General features: G+C 42.0%; 1 protein-coding gene across 1 annotated transcript in view; it reads left to right on the forward strand.

Moving 5' to 3' along the window:
• Nucleotides 1–17,561, forward strand: part of Ryr3 (ryanodine receptor 3) — a 556,876-nt gene that overhangs the window by 522,523 nt on the left and 16,792 nt on the right. Inside the window, 11 exon segments of the mRNA XM_063250329.1 lie at nucleotides 206–223; nucleotides 655–735; nucleotides 1,129–1,217; nucleotides 2,887–3,015; nucleotides 5,689–5,793; nucleotides 7,518–7,599; nucleotides 8,247–9,574; nucleotides 11,396–11,454; nucleotides 12,096–12,267; nucleotides 13,246–13,332; nucleotides 14,689–14,889. Of these exon segments, the coding sequence (XP_063106399.1) occupies nucleotides 206–223; nucleotides 655–735; nucleotides 1,129–1,217; nucleotides 2,887–3,015; nucleotides 5,689–5,793; nucleotides 7,518–7,599; nucleotides 8,247–9,574; nucleotides 11,396–11,454; nucleotides 12,096–12,267; nucleotides 13,246–13,332; nucleotides 14,689–14,889 (2,351 nt within the window).

Consider the following 17,561-nt stretch of genomic DNA (forward strand, 5'->3'; position numbering starts at 1 on the left):
TAACTCTTCCTGGTTAGAGTCCTCACTTACCGCCTGGGAATCTGTCAAGCTTCGCTCCATTTGAGCAAAAGACTTCCATCAGTTGCTTTGATAAAGCCAGTATGCAGGCTGGGTGTGTTTGTAGAGCAAATTTTACCTCAAGACAGTTTACTGACAGTTCATGGCTTTCTTACTTTGTTCTCTTCTATTTTTCTCTTATTGCCAGTCATTGTTCGAGAACGTGGTAAGTTTGTGTTTCTGGCCCAAGTTCCTACGCCGTGTGTGAGTTCTAAGAGATCTAACTTAATTACCTCAGCACACGCCTGGCTTCGGTTTTGTGGTCGCATGTCGAGTCTAACACAGTTGTTTGATGCTTAATTACAGAGGTGTATTCCATCTGTAGAGCATGGGTTATGGACCGTGAGCCACGTTCTGCCTTTACCCTAGCCGTTCTCATTACAAATGAGCCTTGAGAATAAACAAGGCACCTTTGCTGAATCCTATGCTCTGCACTCTCGGCTCCACATTAATTGGATTGATCATGATTTGTCCAAAGTTCTTTTTCCCAACCTGTTGTGGCACACCTCCTTTATCACTTTTGCAGTCGTTTGAATTAGAAGGTGTTCCCTGTTGAGAAGCCAAACAAATGCTCACCAGTATGTTATGTTTTTCAAGGTGAAAAAGTACTCCAGAATGACGAGTTCACACGAGATCTCTTCAGATTCCTACAGTTACTTTGTGAAGGACATAACAGCGGTGAGTGGAACTATTGCTTTGTCAAGAGAAAATAACATTTGAATGGAAGACTAGAATTCAGTTCAGCGTGTTCCACTTGACGAAATAGGTTGCTAACCCAAGGACGTCTGTTAATTCTTTCTTCCATAAGAAGCTCTACATAAAACAACTTCATGGCTAATACTATTTAGTGCCTCCAAGGCTAAACTGTTTCCAGAATCCTCAGTCCTTTCGTCTTATTAAGTCCTGTTTCAAGTGTCTCCAGGCTGAGAGGGCTCAGAACAGATCTCTGACCTGCAAGACTGACGGGCCTCAAATGTGGTGTCTTTATAAGACACTGCACAGCGTTCCTCTCCTGCCCTCGGCTGAGAGGGGTGACAAGGACAGGCCCTGACCCAGCACTGTTATTCGCAGACTTCCAGAACTTCCTTCGGACTCAGATGGGCAACACCACCACCGTGAACATCATCATCAGCACCGTGGACTACCTGCTGCGTCTGCAGGTGAGGAGGAGACCTTGAGAAAAGCCGTGCACAGTTGTGCTTCCAGAAGGTACAGACAGTGCCACCAGGTCGAGGAGGCCTGGGACACAGGTGCTGCTCTGCTTACCGTGAGCTCATGTCTTGAGAAGCTCATGGTAAGCTGGCAGTGATTTAGCCTGCTCAGCACCGCAGCTTAGCAAATAGAACACACCATAGAGGGGCAGTTGTTTCCTTCGTGTTTCCTGGCTGGTTGGGAGCCGTGGCTTGTGGCCCTGCCCAGCATCAGGACAAGATGTCATTCCACATGTTAATCCAGAAGAAAACCAAAATTCACATTCTGAGTACAGTTTCTGCTGGATGCCTGCCACTTTCACACCACAGAAAAGTTGAAAAAAATCCTACATTGAAGCCGCATAAACGGGCTATCTGTACAATCAAGGCCCAGTAAGAAGAACATTAATAGTCACTGTCCATACATTACAAGTTCTCTTCATGCCTAAAAACTGTATTTAAAGACTAATGAGGGGCAGCCGGCTGTGGTGACACCACCTGTAATTCCGGCACTCTGAGAAGCTGAGGCAGGAGGATTGAAAGTTCAAGCCCAGCCTGGACCGTGAAGGAGGGCCTGTCTGAACACAAAATCTTTTTAAAAGGGCTGGAGTGATAGCTCAGTGAAAATGCCCTGGGACCAACCGTTAGTACTGAAAATTTAAAAAAAAATTAAAGTGGGAGAAAAGGGTTAAACGCCTGATTATCTGTTATAAAATGCTGATTTACTTTAGTTTTATCAGTGAAAATTAGCTCTAGTACTCAAGAGCTATAAACAACTGTAAATAAGGACAGAAATTTTCATAGAAAAAAATTATGCAAAGTAACAAAGGTGCATTGCATGACTCTAATCCCAGAACTCCTGGAGACCAAGGCAGGAGGATCACAAATTCAAGCCCAGCCTGGGCAGCTTAGAGACTAGTGAGATCCCGTCTCAAAATTTTACAGCTTTTAAAAAGAGTTGGAGATGTACTCAGTGTGAAGATGCTGGGTTCAACCTCTAGTACAAAAAAAAAAAAAAAAGAAAAGAAGAATGAGTTTTCAAATTATTAGTGTTGGAAAGTACTTGGCTGAATTATTTGAATAAAAATCCAAAGTATATTGAAAAAATCTACAATGTAAAAAATGGTTTTTTTCTTCTCTTAGCTGAGTCCTCATCCTGATTTTGCCACTTACAAGGAACCAGGGCTGATCTGTGTACCTTCCCTGTGTTCTACTTTCCTCATCTATAAAGTGGGTAGACTCTGCCTGGCAGAGGCACAGTAAGATGGAGAGGTTTGATAGGTGTAACATGCTCACAACAAATGCTCACATCACTTCAGATGTTAGCTGTCAGGCTGCTGCTGTAATGGTTATCTGCATGATAATCATTACCTTCACTATATTTATTCATGTTGGATAAATCATCCTGTGTGATGGTCTCCTGGCTGCCGGGTGCTGTCCTCTCTCCTGCATGCTTCCCTAAGAAGTATTTGTGCTTGAAAGATGCAAGGACTCAGATATTTCCGTCCTTCTTCACAGAGGCCCTGGCTCCCCTCAGAGCAAGGCACTGATTGAGCTGGAGGATTCTCTTCATGCTCATGGAGTCAAGCTTCACCAACTGAAGTCTGAGAAACACTAAACTCTCCTTGTTTGCTTTTAGGAATCAATCAGTGATTTCTACTGGTACTATTCGGGGAAGGACATCATCGATGAATCTGGACAGCACAATTTTTCTAAAGCTCTAGCAGTCACCAAGCAGATTTTTAATTCTCTTACGGAGTATATCCAGGTATGTGCTAGTGAGTACAGATTAGAAAACAAAGAGGTTGCTTTTATTGATCCCATTTTTATAGTCCCTTCAGGATATCTGGATGCACACAGTGGACTGTGCATGCCGCCCTATTGCTGACAGTACTTCTTATCTAGAGATATTTATCAATAGGACCTGCACTTTCTGAGGACCTGTAGTTTGTGATCCCCTGGTGGCACCTACTCTGGTGTTGTCACACTTGATTTGCATTTGTATAGTTATATCTTGCTTTCCCTCCTGGACTGAAAACCTTTCATGAACAGAAATTTTTTATTCAACTTAAAATTCTTCATGTCTAGCATACTTACCCATCAATATCCGATTCTATTTTATTTTAAATTTTAGTTGCTTTATTTATTTTTTTTAAATAGGGCCTCATTATGTAGTCCAGGTTGGCCTTAAACTCACAATGTAGCCCATTCTGACCTCAAACTTGTGGTAATCTTTCTGCCTCAGCCTCCCAAGTACTGGAATTACCGACAGATGTGCTCCACTGTGCCAACTAAATATCTGGTTTTAATAAGCATGGAGAGTGAACTAGAAAATTATTGATAAAATGGTGAAATGAAGGGATAAGTGGTACACCTCAAGAAGAGATTAAAAACAAAATCCATGAGCTCCTACCAATTATTTTAGAAATTAACTCTATGGGAAGTAATTTCAGAAGCACATGAACTATGTGCAGTGGCGGCCAAATCTACAAGTGAATTTCAAGTTGAACATCTAGATCTTTGAGTGGTCTTTCTCTATTCTTAAAATTTATTTATTTCCTGCAGTGGTCTATCTACTATGAAAAGGAAAAGAGTATGTTTTCAGGCATAATTTGTTATAAAATCAGCAGTCATGTCATAGCCCTCTGTGACATAAGATTTTAACAAAATTAATACCTCTTCTTCATAATATCAGAACCAGAAGACTTATGAATAAAATTTTCATTCATTTATTCACTAAAAGATCACTTAATTTGTGCCATATCCTCTGGTTCATGAAAAAAAAAGTTTAATTAATTGGCCACTGTCATTTAAAAAAAGATAAGAAAATTCATATGCACAATGAAAACTATTTGATATGATGATCACACATGGTTTGAAATAATCACACACTATGGTTAGGAACTGTAACTGTGAGTTTGAAGGATGAGGAGGTCCATATAGCCACTGAGCTCAGTGTTTACAAGTCTGTGTGGGATGTGGATGGGTGGGGAGAAGGAAGGATATCCCAGGATATCCCAGCTTTGAGAAAAGCTGCAGAGACAGAATTGTGCAGTCTCATGAGAAATAGTGTCACCAATTTATCAGTCTCGCTGAGACAAGAAAGAAATGGGGAATGCCTTATACAGGTTCTTGTGCACCTTTAATTCTTCCTCTAGAAACATTCTTAAGCCAAGAGACTGGGAGTTATAGTGGCTCTTTTTATGAGCTATTTGATTGTACTGAAATCTGTTCTATGAAAAACATTAGATTTTTATCAGATAAATATCTACATGATGAGCTAATTAGTTCACTCAGGATATATTGCTCATTAAACTAAACCAACTTTAAAAGGAGGATTTAAGGGGAAGAGTAACCCTTGTCTCACACAAATACTGAAAAGACAGGAAGAGAGAATCCTAGGCTCATCAAGTTCTATACCTATCTCTAAAGCTCCACAGAATTCGAAATACTGAGGAGACCATTAGATATATTTGACTTGTATCTGATTTGATCTGGGCAAAAGCCATCCTTATTTTCAGAAGTTGTCCCTGGAGCACTTAATCCAAAAGAAGAACCTCATGTTTTATGACTGTTTTCAACAGCCAGTTTTGTTCTAAAAGAATATAGTAGTTTCTAGGTATCAGAAACTGCATGTACATTGACAGTGATTTTTAAACAAGTTTATGTGTTGAAGATGCAGGCAGTGTTTCTTCTGTACACTGCTTGCTTGGGAAACCTGCCAAGACTCTTCCAGAACTTGAGGTAGCATCTCTGTTCTTTATCAGAACCTTCTCATTGAAGAATGCGTCAAGATTAGTAAAAGGATATGAAAAAATGGCTCTAAGGAAGAATTAAGAAACAGTGCTGCTTTGGTGAAGATCTGCAGAAGTAGGAAGGTTAATATCACGCTAAATGCAAACATAATTAAATCATCCCTCTATATCTGAATTCAGAAACTACATCTAAGACATGAGATTATTTCTGAAGTTGGGTAAATGATAATAAAAACCTAGAAGTGATTAAACACTAAGCCATTACCAATATGCATGTTTAATGTAACTAAATGGTCACATGGTCATGGCATTGTATGTATTTTTGCTTGAAAATAGTAGATGGACTAGAGCCTGGTTTTCAAACTGTGCCCACAGAACCCCATGTAACTATTTTAAACATTGTTCATCAGTGTAGGATTTTATTTAAAAGATGCTTTGGGAAGCTAAAACAAAACCACTGAACATTGCTAGAGCCTTAGTGGTTTTTCCCATAGACATAGATCCTATGATCAGAAAGGGGGAAGAAGTAATAACTTGTGAAAACATTGAGCTCTGAAACACTTTTGAAAAGTGACTTTTGGAAAGTGCTACCTGCTCGGATAAGTAGGCATCAGTTGCCGTTACTGCAACAGCTTTCAGCATGCTCTGCGATGCTGATGAAAATCAGGATGTCCTTCTCTCCATAGGGCCCTTGCATTGGGAACCAGCAGAGCCTGGCTCACAGCAGGCTGTGGGACGCAGTGGTCGGCTTCCTCCATGTATTTGCTAACATGCAGATGAAACTCTCTCAGGTACTGTGACCTGTTTCCCACACATTCTGTTGGGATGAGATGCTCAGAGGTCTTCAGCCCTTGGTTTTTCCCTTGTGGATGTGGCTGCTTGATCTAAGGCAGGAAAAAACCATGCAGATTAGATGTCACTTTTGAAGCTGAGGGCCGTAGTGGGTTGAATGCCTTCAAGGGGGTTCCCAGAGAGGCATGTGCATGAACGCAGCTTCCTTCCTTGTGTCCCACTGACCTCCTCTCTTTGAAATCACCTCAACACTTGCTTCGTATGGTGCTAACCTTTCTTGTCACTGTTGTGTCAGTGTTTGACACTATGTCCGTCCTTTCTGATTGGTCAAATGTTGCATGTCTTTGTCCTCCGCATATACTTTCTTTCCCACCTTTGCTTCCTCCACCCTCTCATCTCTGCCTCTCCTCACTCCCCATCTCTCTGGCAAGATGAATCGGAGTCACTCAGAGCATTTATTATGAACAAATAAATGTAGCATATGTAGTAGTGATCACCTCTCTCCATGGCAACACATGAGGGAGAACTTTAGGATGTGTTTCAGGCTGATTAGAATAACATTTGCAGCATTAATTTAAATAATGTGTATCTAAACTTTTCAAGGCTGTCACATCTGCCTCTTCTGTTCTGGAATGTGCTGTTTAACCCTTTCATTTTTCCCCTTTTGACTCTGGCCTTACGGGAGGAGAGAGTTCTTGGGAGGTCTAGTAATTTGGCATTATATGCTCACTTGTTTGTTGACAAGGACACTGTGCTACTGAGGCTCCTAAAGACAGGAGCGCTGGCCCTGCTACCTTCTCACCAGTGACTTGTGCAAATCACTTCCCATTTCTGGTTTTTGCTTTCATTAAATATTCAGAGTTAGAATGGATGATCTCTGAGGTCCCTTCTCAGCTCTAATATTCTCTGCTTCTGTGCCACTTCCTGTGTAGGTACTGCACATACACACCCACATACATGTGCACACCATATGGGAGAAATTTCTTCAAAAAATTTGAAGGGCTAGGCAAAGAGTTATGTCTTTATTTAAAAAGAAAGAGACATATATAAAAGAAGTGAAACCCAGAAAATACTGTTTAAATCTTACCATCAGATCAGTTTTCCAAAATCATTTCCTAATTTGAATTTCACCCTCAGATTAATCCTCTGAGGATCATTTCCTTCTGTGTCATAGGTATAAAGCACAGAGCTAACATAGCAGTACTCTAAAACAGACTGGTATCCAAGCCACCTGGAGGAATAGCCTCAATTATATGTCATTTTAAGGAACTAATGGCTCCTAGAACACCCCTCGAAAGAATCAGCATAATCTAGTTCAGAGAGAAAGGAGAACCAACCTGTTAACTATAAACTTCATACCTGTATTAATTATGACAAATGAATGTCATCAGTAATCTCCACTGTAGAAAACGACAAAATAAACTACTAGAGAACATCTAACAGCTGTCTGGTGGATCAGGCTGTTCAGTAGCTTTGGACGATTGGCATATCTACCACATTATGCATTCAAAGGACAAAGGTAAAGTTCTGTTGGTTGAGTCCTGCTACAGCAAACCTCCAGAGCTGGAGGCTCAGACACCCTTGGTCACAATGAGAAGGGAGCGCATTCTTGACCTTGACGCAGCCTTCATCTAACTTTTCCAGAGCAGGCTCTTCTTGCTCACTGCCCCGTACTTTGCCGAGGGATCAGATAGCTCAGGGGTATCTCCTGTTTCTGTTCTAGGATTCCAGTCAGATCGAGCTGCTGAAGGAACTCTTGGATCTCCTTCAGGACATGGTGGTGATGCTTCTGTCCCTCCTGGAAGGTTGGGCTGTTTGGTATAACTAGGCATTCACACAACTGTACTTGGTCTAAGCACTAACCTTACTAATCATGCAGATGATCCTTCTGGAAGGTCATTGATGCCATGTGCTATTGGTTAGAATGCCAAATTTTCAGAAAGAACAAAATGAGTGAGGGGCACATGGTCTGACGGACAGAGCCTGAAACCAACTCATTTTATATCAGTAGGAAAGCCAGAATGAACTGGGGAAAACCTCCAAGCTTTGCTCTTCCCTATTCTCCTCCTCTCCCCATTGCTTTTCAATACATCTGGCTGCCCGTGTGTATGCCAGCCATTGGGCACCTTTCCTAGGTCTAAGGGGATAAGAGGGACACCACAAATCCCAATATGTTCCAAATAATCTAATAGTAATACCACTTCCCAGGCTCCAGGCCAGAATAAAAGGCCACAGGGTGGCCATCTCTATCTTCCCAGTTTCTTCTCCCTTGGCTCCCAGTAGTGTAGTCTTTATGGTTTGCTGCTCCCTCCTGCCCACTTCCAAATCACCATGGTCAGAAAAGAACTGACTAATTTGGCACAGAAGTCTTCTTAAGCTAGCTACTTGACCAGTTACCCATTGGTTTGGGTTTATTTATATGTTGGTATGTCTTTTTGAACCTGCCTCACAGGGAATGTGGTAAATGGAACTATTGGCAAGCAAATGGTTGACACACTGGTAGAATCATCTACTAATGTAGAGATGATCTTGAAATTCTTTGACATGTTCTTGAAACTTAAAGACTTAACCAGCTCAGACACGTTCAAGGAATATGACCCAGATGGTAAAGGGATCATCTCCAAAAAAGAATTCCAGAAGGCCATGGAAGGGCAAAAGCAGTACACGCAGTCGGAGATTGATTTTCTCCTATCATGCGCAGAAGCGGATGAAAATGACATGTTTAATTACATTGATTTTGTGAACCGGTTCCATGAGCCTGCCAAAGACATAGGGTTTAATGTGGCAGTGTTATTGACAAATCTTTCTGAGCACATGCCTAACGATTCTCGCCTAAAGTGTCTCTTGGACCCCGCAGAGAGTGTGCTGAATTACTTTGAACCATACCTAGGACGAATTGAGATCATGGGTGGTGCCAAGAAAATCGAGCGTGTTTATTTTGAGATCAGTGAATCCAGTCGCACTCAATGGGAGAAGCCTCAAGTGAAGGAATCTAAGCGGCAGTTCATTTTCGATGTTGTCAACGAAGGTGGAGAGCAAGAGAAGATGGAGCTCTTTGTGAACTTCTGTGAGGACACGATCTTTGAGATGCAGCTGGCATCTCAGATCTCTGAATCTGATTCAGCTGACAGACCAGAAGAGGAGGAAGAAGAAAACGATTCTCCATGTGTGTTAGAAGTGGAGGGTGAGAAGGAGGAAGACAAGCCGCTCGAGCCCGCCTCTGCATTTGCCCTGGCCTGTGTCTCGGTGAAGAGAAATGTTTCCAGCCTTCTGAGGAAGGCAACCCTGAGAAACCTCAGGAGGCAGTGCCGGAATGTGAAGAAGATGAGCGCGAGGGAGCTGGTGAAGGTGTTCTTCTCCTTTTATTGGATGGTTTTCGTGGGGCTGTTCCAGATGTGCTTTACCATATTGGGAGGAATCTTTCAGGTCCTCTGGAGTACAGTATTCGGAGGGGGACTTGTAGAAGGGGCAAAAAACATCAGAGTGACCAAGATCCTGGGTGACATGCCAGATCCAACCCAGTTTGGAATCCACGACGATGCCATGGAGGCTGAGAGGGTGGATGTGGGTGAGCCAGATCTCACCGCTGAGCTAGTGCACTGCGTGAGAGATGAGAAGGGAGACCCGGACATCATGTCAGACCTGTTTGGACTCCATCCAAAGAAAGAAGGGGGCTCAAAGCACGGGCCTGAAGTGGGTTTGGGCGACCTCTCTGAAATCATCAGCAAGGATGAGCCCCCTACGTTAGAGAGTACTGTGCAAAAGAAAAGGAAAGCACAGGTAAGCATGCCTTGTTTCTATCTTTCTTCATCACCAGAAAAAGATTTGTCACTTTAGCTTGTAATTAATACAGACACGGTTTGCCTCGGAGCCAACCCTGCATCACACAGTGGCTCTACCATGATTACTCCCCAATCTTACAATTTTTGTATATCTGAGGGTATCAAAATTAGCTGGATATTTCAGTGTTTAGTTAATTAGTGGTCTTCCAGTTTTGCATTGTAGAATTCAAACAAGAGATTTGAGACCTTCCCCTTCCTTCAGGATTTTGTCCTGTCATCAGATTTATTCAGTGAATCAAGAGCATAGAACACAAGCTATAATGTAAGAGGAGTGCTTTCTTATGAGACACACTTCTACAAGTGTACTCAAAGGTCCACGTGATGTCCTATGCTTTGGCATAGCTTCCTGGTGAGATTAATCATGCCTGGAATATTTTCATCCTTGTGATGCTCTTACTATTTATGCAGGACTTCAGATCCAAATGAATGAGATAGCGGTTGTTCCAAGCCCATTGGCCATGGGAGGTTCTAGATGTCCCTCCTCTTGCAATATCTAAAAACAGTTTCATTCCTGAAGCCAAGAGAATAGAGAAGTGTGGAGCGTGAGACTTGTATTTAGTCAATGATTACTTGTATTTAGTCATCCATTATTATTTATTATTTGTGAAATGTTTTAGACTCTGAGAGTACAGTGGTCAGTTGAGAAACATTTGTCCTTATAGTTTAATGAGGAAAACAGACATGGACAAGTCAATGTAAGCATAAAGTCTGCTTAAAAGGAGAAATGGAAATGTGTAGGTGAGAACGCTTACCCAGTGTGGAGAGCCAGGGAAGAAAGTATCAGACCACAGATGCTCTTAGTACTTCATTCATTCATTCTGCTTTGCTCCTTGATGGAGCCTACAACTCAAAACAATTTGATACCTAATAGAGATTCATTTAGGGAGTCCATGTACCCAGCTGTGTCCTACAATATAAGAATATCTTGGTTAATAGAAAAGACAACATTTTTGTTCTTATGAAACTTAAACTCTACTAGAGAAAGCAACAAATAAATAATTACCATTTAACATGAATGGTAAAGTAAATGAACAAGTTAATAGGGTGAATGTTGCTCCTACTATAAATAGGATATTAGGAGGCTTCTGACAGTAAGTCACCTGAGCCAGGTGCTAAAGGATGACAAGCACATGGACAGCTAGGGAGGACCTACTCTAGGCAAAGCCGATGGCTGGTGCAAAGACCCCAACACACAAAAGGGCCTGCAGTGCTCAGGAGAAGAAAGGGCTGAGCACTTAGATATAGGAAACAATAAAAGAGGCAGTACAAAATGAGGATGAAAAGGCCAGAATCATGTAGGGTGTGGAGGCTTTGGGGAGGAATCTGGCTTTATTCCAAGGATGATGATCATCATTAGGGAGATCAGGGTGAGGGCAGGAAGATGAAGGGAAAGCAGACAGCATGTCGGGTGGATGTGGGCTCTGCTCTGGACTTGGTTTTGTTCTGAATCATATCTCTCTTATCCCTTGGGGTGATAGCATTGCTACTACAGGGCTCTTATGAGGTTCAAGCACAGGTTTCCTGACTGAGTAATAGCGGGACAAGTGACATCTATGAAAGCCTGAAATGTCTGTCTTGACATCTTTCCAGAGAAGCTTAAGCCATAGCAGGAGATGTACATTCTGTGATTCCGAGAGAAGCTGAAACACAAGGAGGAAAAAGTCCTGTTGCTTGAAACCAAGAAGAATATGGCAATGACATGGCTCATGATGAGCTCCCTCCCTAGAGGAAACCTTAACTAATTGTCGCTTTTACCTAGGCAGCAGAGATGAAGGTGGCACATGAAGTGGGAGGAAAAGCAGAATCTGAGAAGGCTGAGTAAGTTCTTGGTAGCATGGACGATGCTGATTGCTGGGGCTGACAGTTCTCAGTAGCACCTGCTATTCTATTGCTGGGGTAAATAGAAAACCTGACTTCTGTCAATGCAAGCAATAAACTATGCAAATCCTAGGCACATTTGTTTTCACCTCAGCTCTATAATACATACGTGCTATTTCTAACTTTATAACTCCAGTGATGGATCAAGAGTCTCATTGTTTGAACAAATAAATTATCAAAAATACCTAGCTTACCAACTTCATAATACCTTCTATTTATTAAATACCTGTTATCTTCCATGCCTGTGCTTGGCTCTTTTATAAGTATCTCATTTAATTCCTGCCATAAACTTAGAAGAGTCAGAACTATTGCTAACTGCTAAGAAAACTCGAAAAAGAAAGAAAAACTTTTATGAAAATATATTATGCAGCCTAATTTGAGAAGAGAATGGTCACTTCCTGTAGAATATAAATTTGATGTCCAGCCACTGTGGGTTGACAAAGCCCTGAGGACTCCACATTTGAGCAACAATTCCACCTGTCACCTCTCTAAATCCAAATTTCTCTCTAACGTTTAGCCTCTCTTTCTGGGCCAAACCTTCCTCTCTCCTCCCCTGCTGAGTGGATTTCTCATCCCTACAGCATGGAAGACGGAGAAAAGGGGGACAGAGCCAAAGAGGAAGAGCAAGCAGAGTACCTGTGGGCAGAAGTGACGAAGAGAAAGAAGCGACGGCGTGGTCAGAAGGTTGAGAAACCTGAAGCCTTCATGGCCAATTTCTTTAAAGGGCTAGAAATCTATCAGACCAAGTTACTGGTAAGTGCTGCAGCCTTGGCCTCTTCCTGGTGCAGCTATTGGCCAAACTGACCTCAGAAAGTCAGCCACTGGTGTCTTACCATTAGGTTAGCTATGCTTCCTCCCCTTTCCCGCTCCTGCTCTTTCCTTCTTCTCCCTCCTCCTGTTTTAGAGGAGAAGAAAAGGAGGTTTACCTGGGAAAAGCCACAGCCCTCCAGGCCTCTGCCCCATGACAGAATCAAGGTGTCCTGTGCCCTTTTTCCCCTGCAGTAGGAATCTCTTTCTAGGGAGCTGTTCACATTTGCTGTGTGGGGGCTTGTCCAAAAGTTCAAAACTAGTTTAATCCTCTGGGCAACAAAAAGAAGTTTCCTATGTTAGGTTTGGTTCCCAACTAGTTCTCGACCTCAGCTGAGCTGGTACTATTTTATCTCTGATAAACTGACCACTGGGATACGGTTGCCAATAGCCAGGACTCCACCTTTCTTGGCACAGTAAGCAAAGTCTCCCTCTACAAAAAGCCTGGAACTTTCAACGCTCCTGCTCTTACAGGCCTCATGCTGATTTTTCCCAGGAATATGGCTGTGGAAGTGGGAACTGTGCCCCCAAGAAAGGGATGAAGGAGGTCCAAAGGCACGAGGACTGTAGCCATGGCTTGGCTGTGGGGGTAGGGCGGGAAGCAGGGATGTTGGGTATTCTGTGAGCCTAGATTATTTATCATTTCTGAACAGACTACTTCCTATATGAAGTGATCATGAAAACACGTACACATAGCACCCGCATAGCGGGTGATCCTCCGCTGGTAGCACATGTAGGCATTGGGTCCCCTGAGGCTCAGAATATATGGGTCCCCCAAATAATTCATACCTTCATTAAGAAATGGAAGATTGCACTACAAACATGGTAATTACATGTGTAAACTTCTAACCAGAGCAGATCCCTTGGGAGACAGGGAAGTTCTGCACCTCTCAAAGCTACTTCTGCCTGCCCTTGTCTTTTCAGCATTATCTGGCCAGAAATTTCTACAACCTGAGGTTCCTTGCTCTGTTTGTAGCCTTCGCTATCAACTTCATCCTGCTTTTTTATAAGGTGATACTTCTTTGGGGGTTGCATACTAAACACATGAGAGAAAATAGAATAAGAGAATTTAACACTCAATTACAGCAAAAATTCTATTATCTGAAGAAATGTTTCATAAAACATTGGCTTCTAAAAAGTATATAATCTTTAGCAATGGGCAAGTGGAGATACGGCTGAGAAGGGAAGCGAGTTAGGGCAACACTGAGGAATTGAAGCTTATTTAGTCGCTATTTAATTGAATCTTTAAATATTTACTGAGGACCCACTCTGTAGTACTTACTTTGGTAACTAAGGGGTATTTCAAAATATTAAATACAGTTATTTCCTTGGGGAATAAGATAATTGGGGCCATTGGAGTTGGGTCATATGTTAGAACCATCATGAAGGAAGAATTAATGGATACTGGGAAGAGAGGTGCTGGTCAAGATAAATAAAAATTTTGAGCATTGGTGAGTAGGTCTTGCATGTCATAAGCATGTAATAACTGCTTATTAAAGAATGGTTCTAGCTTCTTTTTTAATTTCTTTTATGAGTTTTTGTTAGTATATGTTTTGTAACAATTACATTTAACCTGGAAAATGGGTATGTATACATATTTCATTTTGATCTTTTATGTCACACACACAGTTTCCTCCTTCCTCAGGTTCTTGACATAGTCTATAACTAGCTTTTCTGTCTCTTGCCTCTCTCTTTCCTATTTCAAAGCACCAACCTGATTTTTATGAAGCACTGTTTCATCTACACTAACCTTCCACTTGCCAAACTAATGACTTTCTATTGCCCATAAAGGAAACATGGAAGTCTATAGCAAGGTGAATAGCTTGCCTGCAAAAATACTGAGGTTGGGATGGCTCCAGATCATCCTCCAGGCAGAGACAGCCAACAGGCAGCCGAAAGCTGCAGGACAAAAGCCCCACATGAGTAGATGTGAGAGTTACACCTGTCCAAATGGCAGTGGAAGCCAGGGATGTAAATGGAATCTCAGGAAGAAAGGGAAATGCTAAGTGTGTGTGCACATGTGTGCTTGTGCACATCCATGTTAGTTCAGCCTCTTCTCAGGCCACATTTCATAGATTACCTCTTAGGGCACTGAGGTCATGGTAGGTATAGTAAAAGGCCCCTAATTTTAATGTTTTGCTTTCTTTCCAAGAGGTAGATTGAAAAGAAAGTAAAATCAATTGACTTAATTTTTTTTACAGTTATTACAGATACTAGGGGATTCCTATTCATAAGTTACACTGAAAGCCTCATTTATTCAGCAAATAGTGTTGAGCCAGTACTTTTTGCACGATATAAAATATGTGATAAGAGCCCAATGCGGAGGCTACTTCTGAGGTTGCTAAGTGAGCATGTGTCTTGGGCCAGGTCACTGAAGAACCTCTAGAAGAAGAGACTGAGGATGCTGCAAACCTATGGAATTCATTTAATGATGAAGAAGAGGAAGAAGCGATGGTGTTCTTTGTCCTACAGGAGAGCACCGGGTACATGGCACCGACACTGCGGGCCCTGGCTGTTGTCCATACCATCATCTCATTCGTCTGTGTCATAGGCTATTACTGCCTGAAGGTGAGCTGCCAGGCATACTGGGTTTTGCCTCCTGGAGGAGGAAGTGTCCTATTTTAACCCCAGATAAACTTTTATTCTCCAACACTTTGCTGATACAGTAAATTTTGTGAAGCATTAATATTGCAGTCACCTAGATGCTCCAGTTGGAGAATCTGAGCCCCACCCTGGCTTTTAAATCAAAACCAGTCAGAATTTACCAGGATTTTGCTTATCCAAATTTGAGAAATATTGTTCTAGGAGTCCCATTTCAGATACCTCATTGTTTCGTACCATTTAGGATCACTGGGCTACGTCACAGACTAGTATAGGCTCTCCTGATCTTTCTGGAATTTTTATGAGTATGCCATTTTATTAGATTCTATCCATTCATGTAAGAGAAAAAACTTCATTGGTGTAAAACAGTGGTTTCAATGTCCTAGCACTGCATAATAAGTCACCACAGACCTAGTGGTTTTTCAAAGAGCAATCATCTTATCTTGAGGACCCTCACTGACTGCGGCATTCGGGCAGTTCCTCTGCTCCCTGAGAAAGCACTGTGAGCAACTGTCTGGGAGCTCAGCTCAGGGGGAGTGGCCACAGGGGCACCTTCCTGTGCCTGGCATCTCTATCAGGGAATGGGCAGGCTGGGTTCACTTGGCATAGCTGGAATATCTCTTTCCTCTCCATGTAGACGCAGGTTATCCCCTCTTCGCATGGCCTGTCCTTGTGCTCTCTCCTATAGATTGGCTGGAAGTCCTGCATGGATTGCTTAGGGTTCCAAAAAGGGCACACGAGTAGCTCTATCCCTTCTGGGGCCCAGAATTAGCCCCCGTGTTAGTGTGGTTCCTACTACATTCTGTTGCTAACAGCAGCAGAGCTGTTAGTGGCCAGCTCAGAGCCAGTGTTGATGGGTGGCTACAGGAGCACAGGAGCACCAAGGGCACTGCTACTGGTGTGTCAGTCTTCCCAAGTTCAATGTCTGATGTTTTAATTCCATTTTTATTTCCGTATACCATATTTTTCTCATGACTTATTTTTATTACATTTTTCCCTTACTTTTCTTAAGTAACAAGTCTCCTTGACTTCAAGCCACTTTCTTCCCGAGAAGAGTCTGGAAAACTTATTCTTATCCTTGTGGCCATTTCTTCCCCTAGTAGACTGCAGTGTCACTAGGAAGTCCAGCTACCCTATCGAAGAGACTGTTTACCCCAGTCATACTAAGGACTGTTGAAATTAGAAAAGCAAGGATTATAGAACCAGTATGATAAACTCCCAAGCCCTGTATCTCCTCCTCTGTAAAAATGAGTAGCATAATAACAATGCCTGAAGTTCTAGGGGCTAAACAAATTCATATGTGTCCATAGTTCACCCCAGCATGCTAGCTACTAATCCTTGGCTCACAATCCTAGAGCTCAGCTTACTGGATACATCTACATACAGACTAGAGATGACCCAAAATAATGTTATATAGTGGATAAAACTGTGAAAATTCTCCTGGGGCATACAAATTCCAAGAAGACTGAAGGGGAACACTTAAAAGTCCCAGAGATCAGGATTAATCTAAATCTTGGTGTGGCCATTGTTTAAAAGAGCAGACGTTAGTCAGAGTGGCTTTGGCTTTGTTTTCTCTGCCACATCATCCACTGGGTAAGAGCAATCATTGGTTCCTCACAGTTCTCAATACCCATGATTGGCCTTTGCCACTCCCTTTAGTCTTTTATGTCTCCAGTGTAATTTGTGACCTTAATGAAAAAAGGGACAAAAGATAACTCTTTACAGATCATTGCCCATATTTTGTAGCTTTGTTTCAAAAATAAAATAGCTATGTGGGATAAATGTATATAATGAATTTTGAGAAAGAATTATTAAAACACAGTTTGGAGATTAAGTTCTCTGGGAGTGAGAAGTTGGGCCTCTGTCTGAATTAAACTTTTCTGGCTAGAGAAGCTCTGGCTATCCTGACTTTTCCCTGGGATTTGGACAGTATCCCTGACCTATTCTGCCCCCTGTTGAAGTACATATGTGCTTAGTTGAAGCGAGTAAATTACTTTCCTATACATTTCTGGGTTCCCCTTTGGTGGTAGGTTTTTAGAGCCATGTTAGCATTTGTGATCTAAAATTATAGTTAAAATTATGACAGTCCCTCCTTATTCATGGCTTCACTTCCCATGGTTTCAGGTACCTTTAGTCAACTGCAGTCCAAAAATATCACATTGAAAATTACATAAATGAAACAAAGTAAGTTTTAAATTGCATGCCACTCTGAGCAGCATGATGAGTTACACTATTCTATCTGTCCAATCTAGGCGATGCATAGAACTAGCATAGCACCACATCATCACATCTGTCCCACGTGGAGTATGGGTCATCACCCCTTACCCAGTGTGTTCCCACTGCATATACCACTTCCCTGTCAGTCACTTAGAAACCGTCGCAGTTATCAGGCTGAATTTCAAAATATCACAGAGCAATCCAAGTAACCCTTATTTTATTTAATGATGCTCCCAAAGAGCAAGAGTGGTGATGCTAGCTATTTGGATTTGCTCAAATGATGCCATAATGGTCTTCCTTTAAGTAAAAAGGTAGCAGTTCTTAATAAGAAAAGAAAAATCCTATGCTAAGGTTGCTAAGATCTATAGAATAAATCTTCTGTCGATGAAACTGTGAAGAAAGGTAAAGAAATGTGTGCTTAC

This window comes from Cavia porcellus, unplaced genomic scaffold (genome assembly GCF_034190915.1).
Source record: "Cavia porcellus strain 051 isolate PalLab524CR breed Dunkin Hartley unplaced genomic scaffold, mCavPor4.1 scaffold_6, whole genome shotgun sequence".
NCBI classification, from domain to species: Eukaryota; Metazoa; Chordata; class Mammalia; order Rodentia; family Caviidae; genus Cavia; species Cavia porcellus.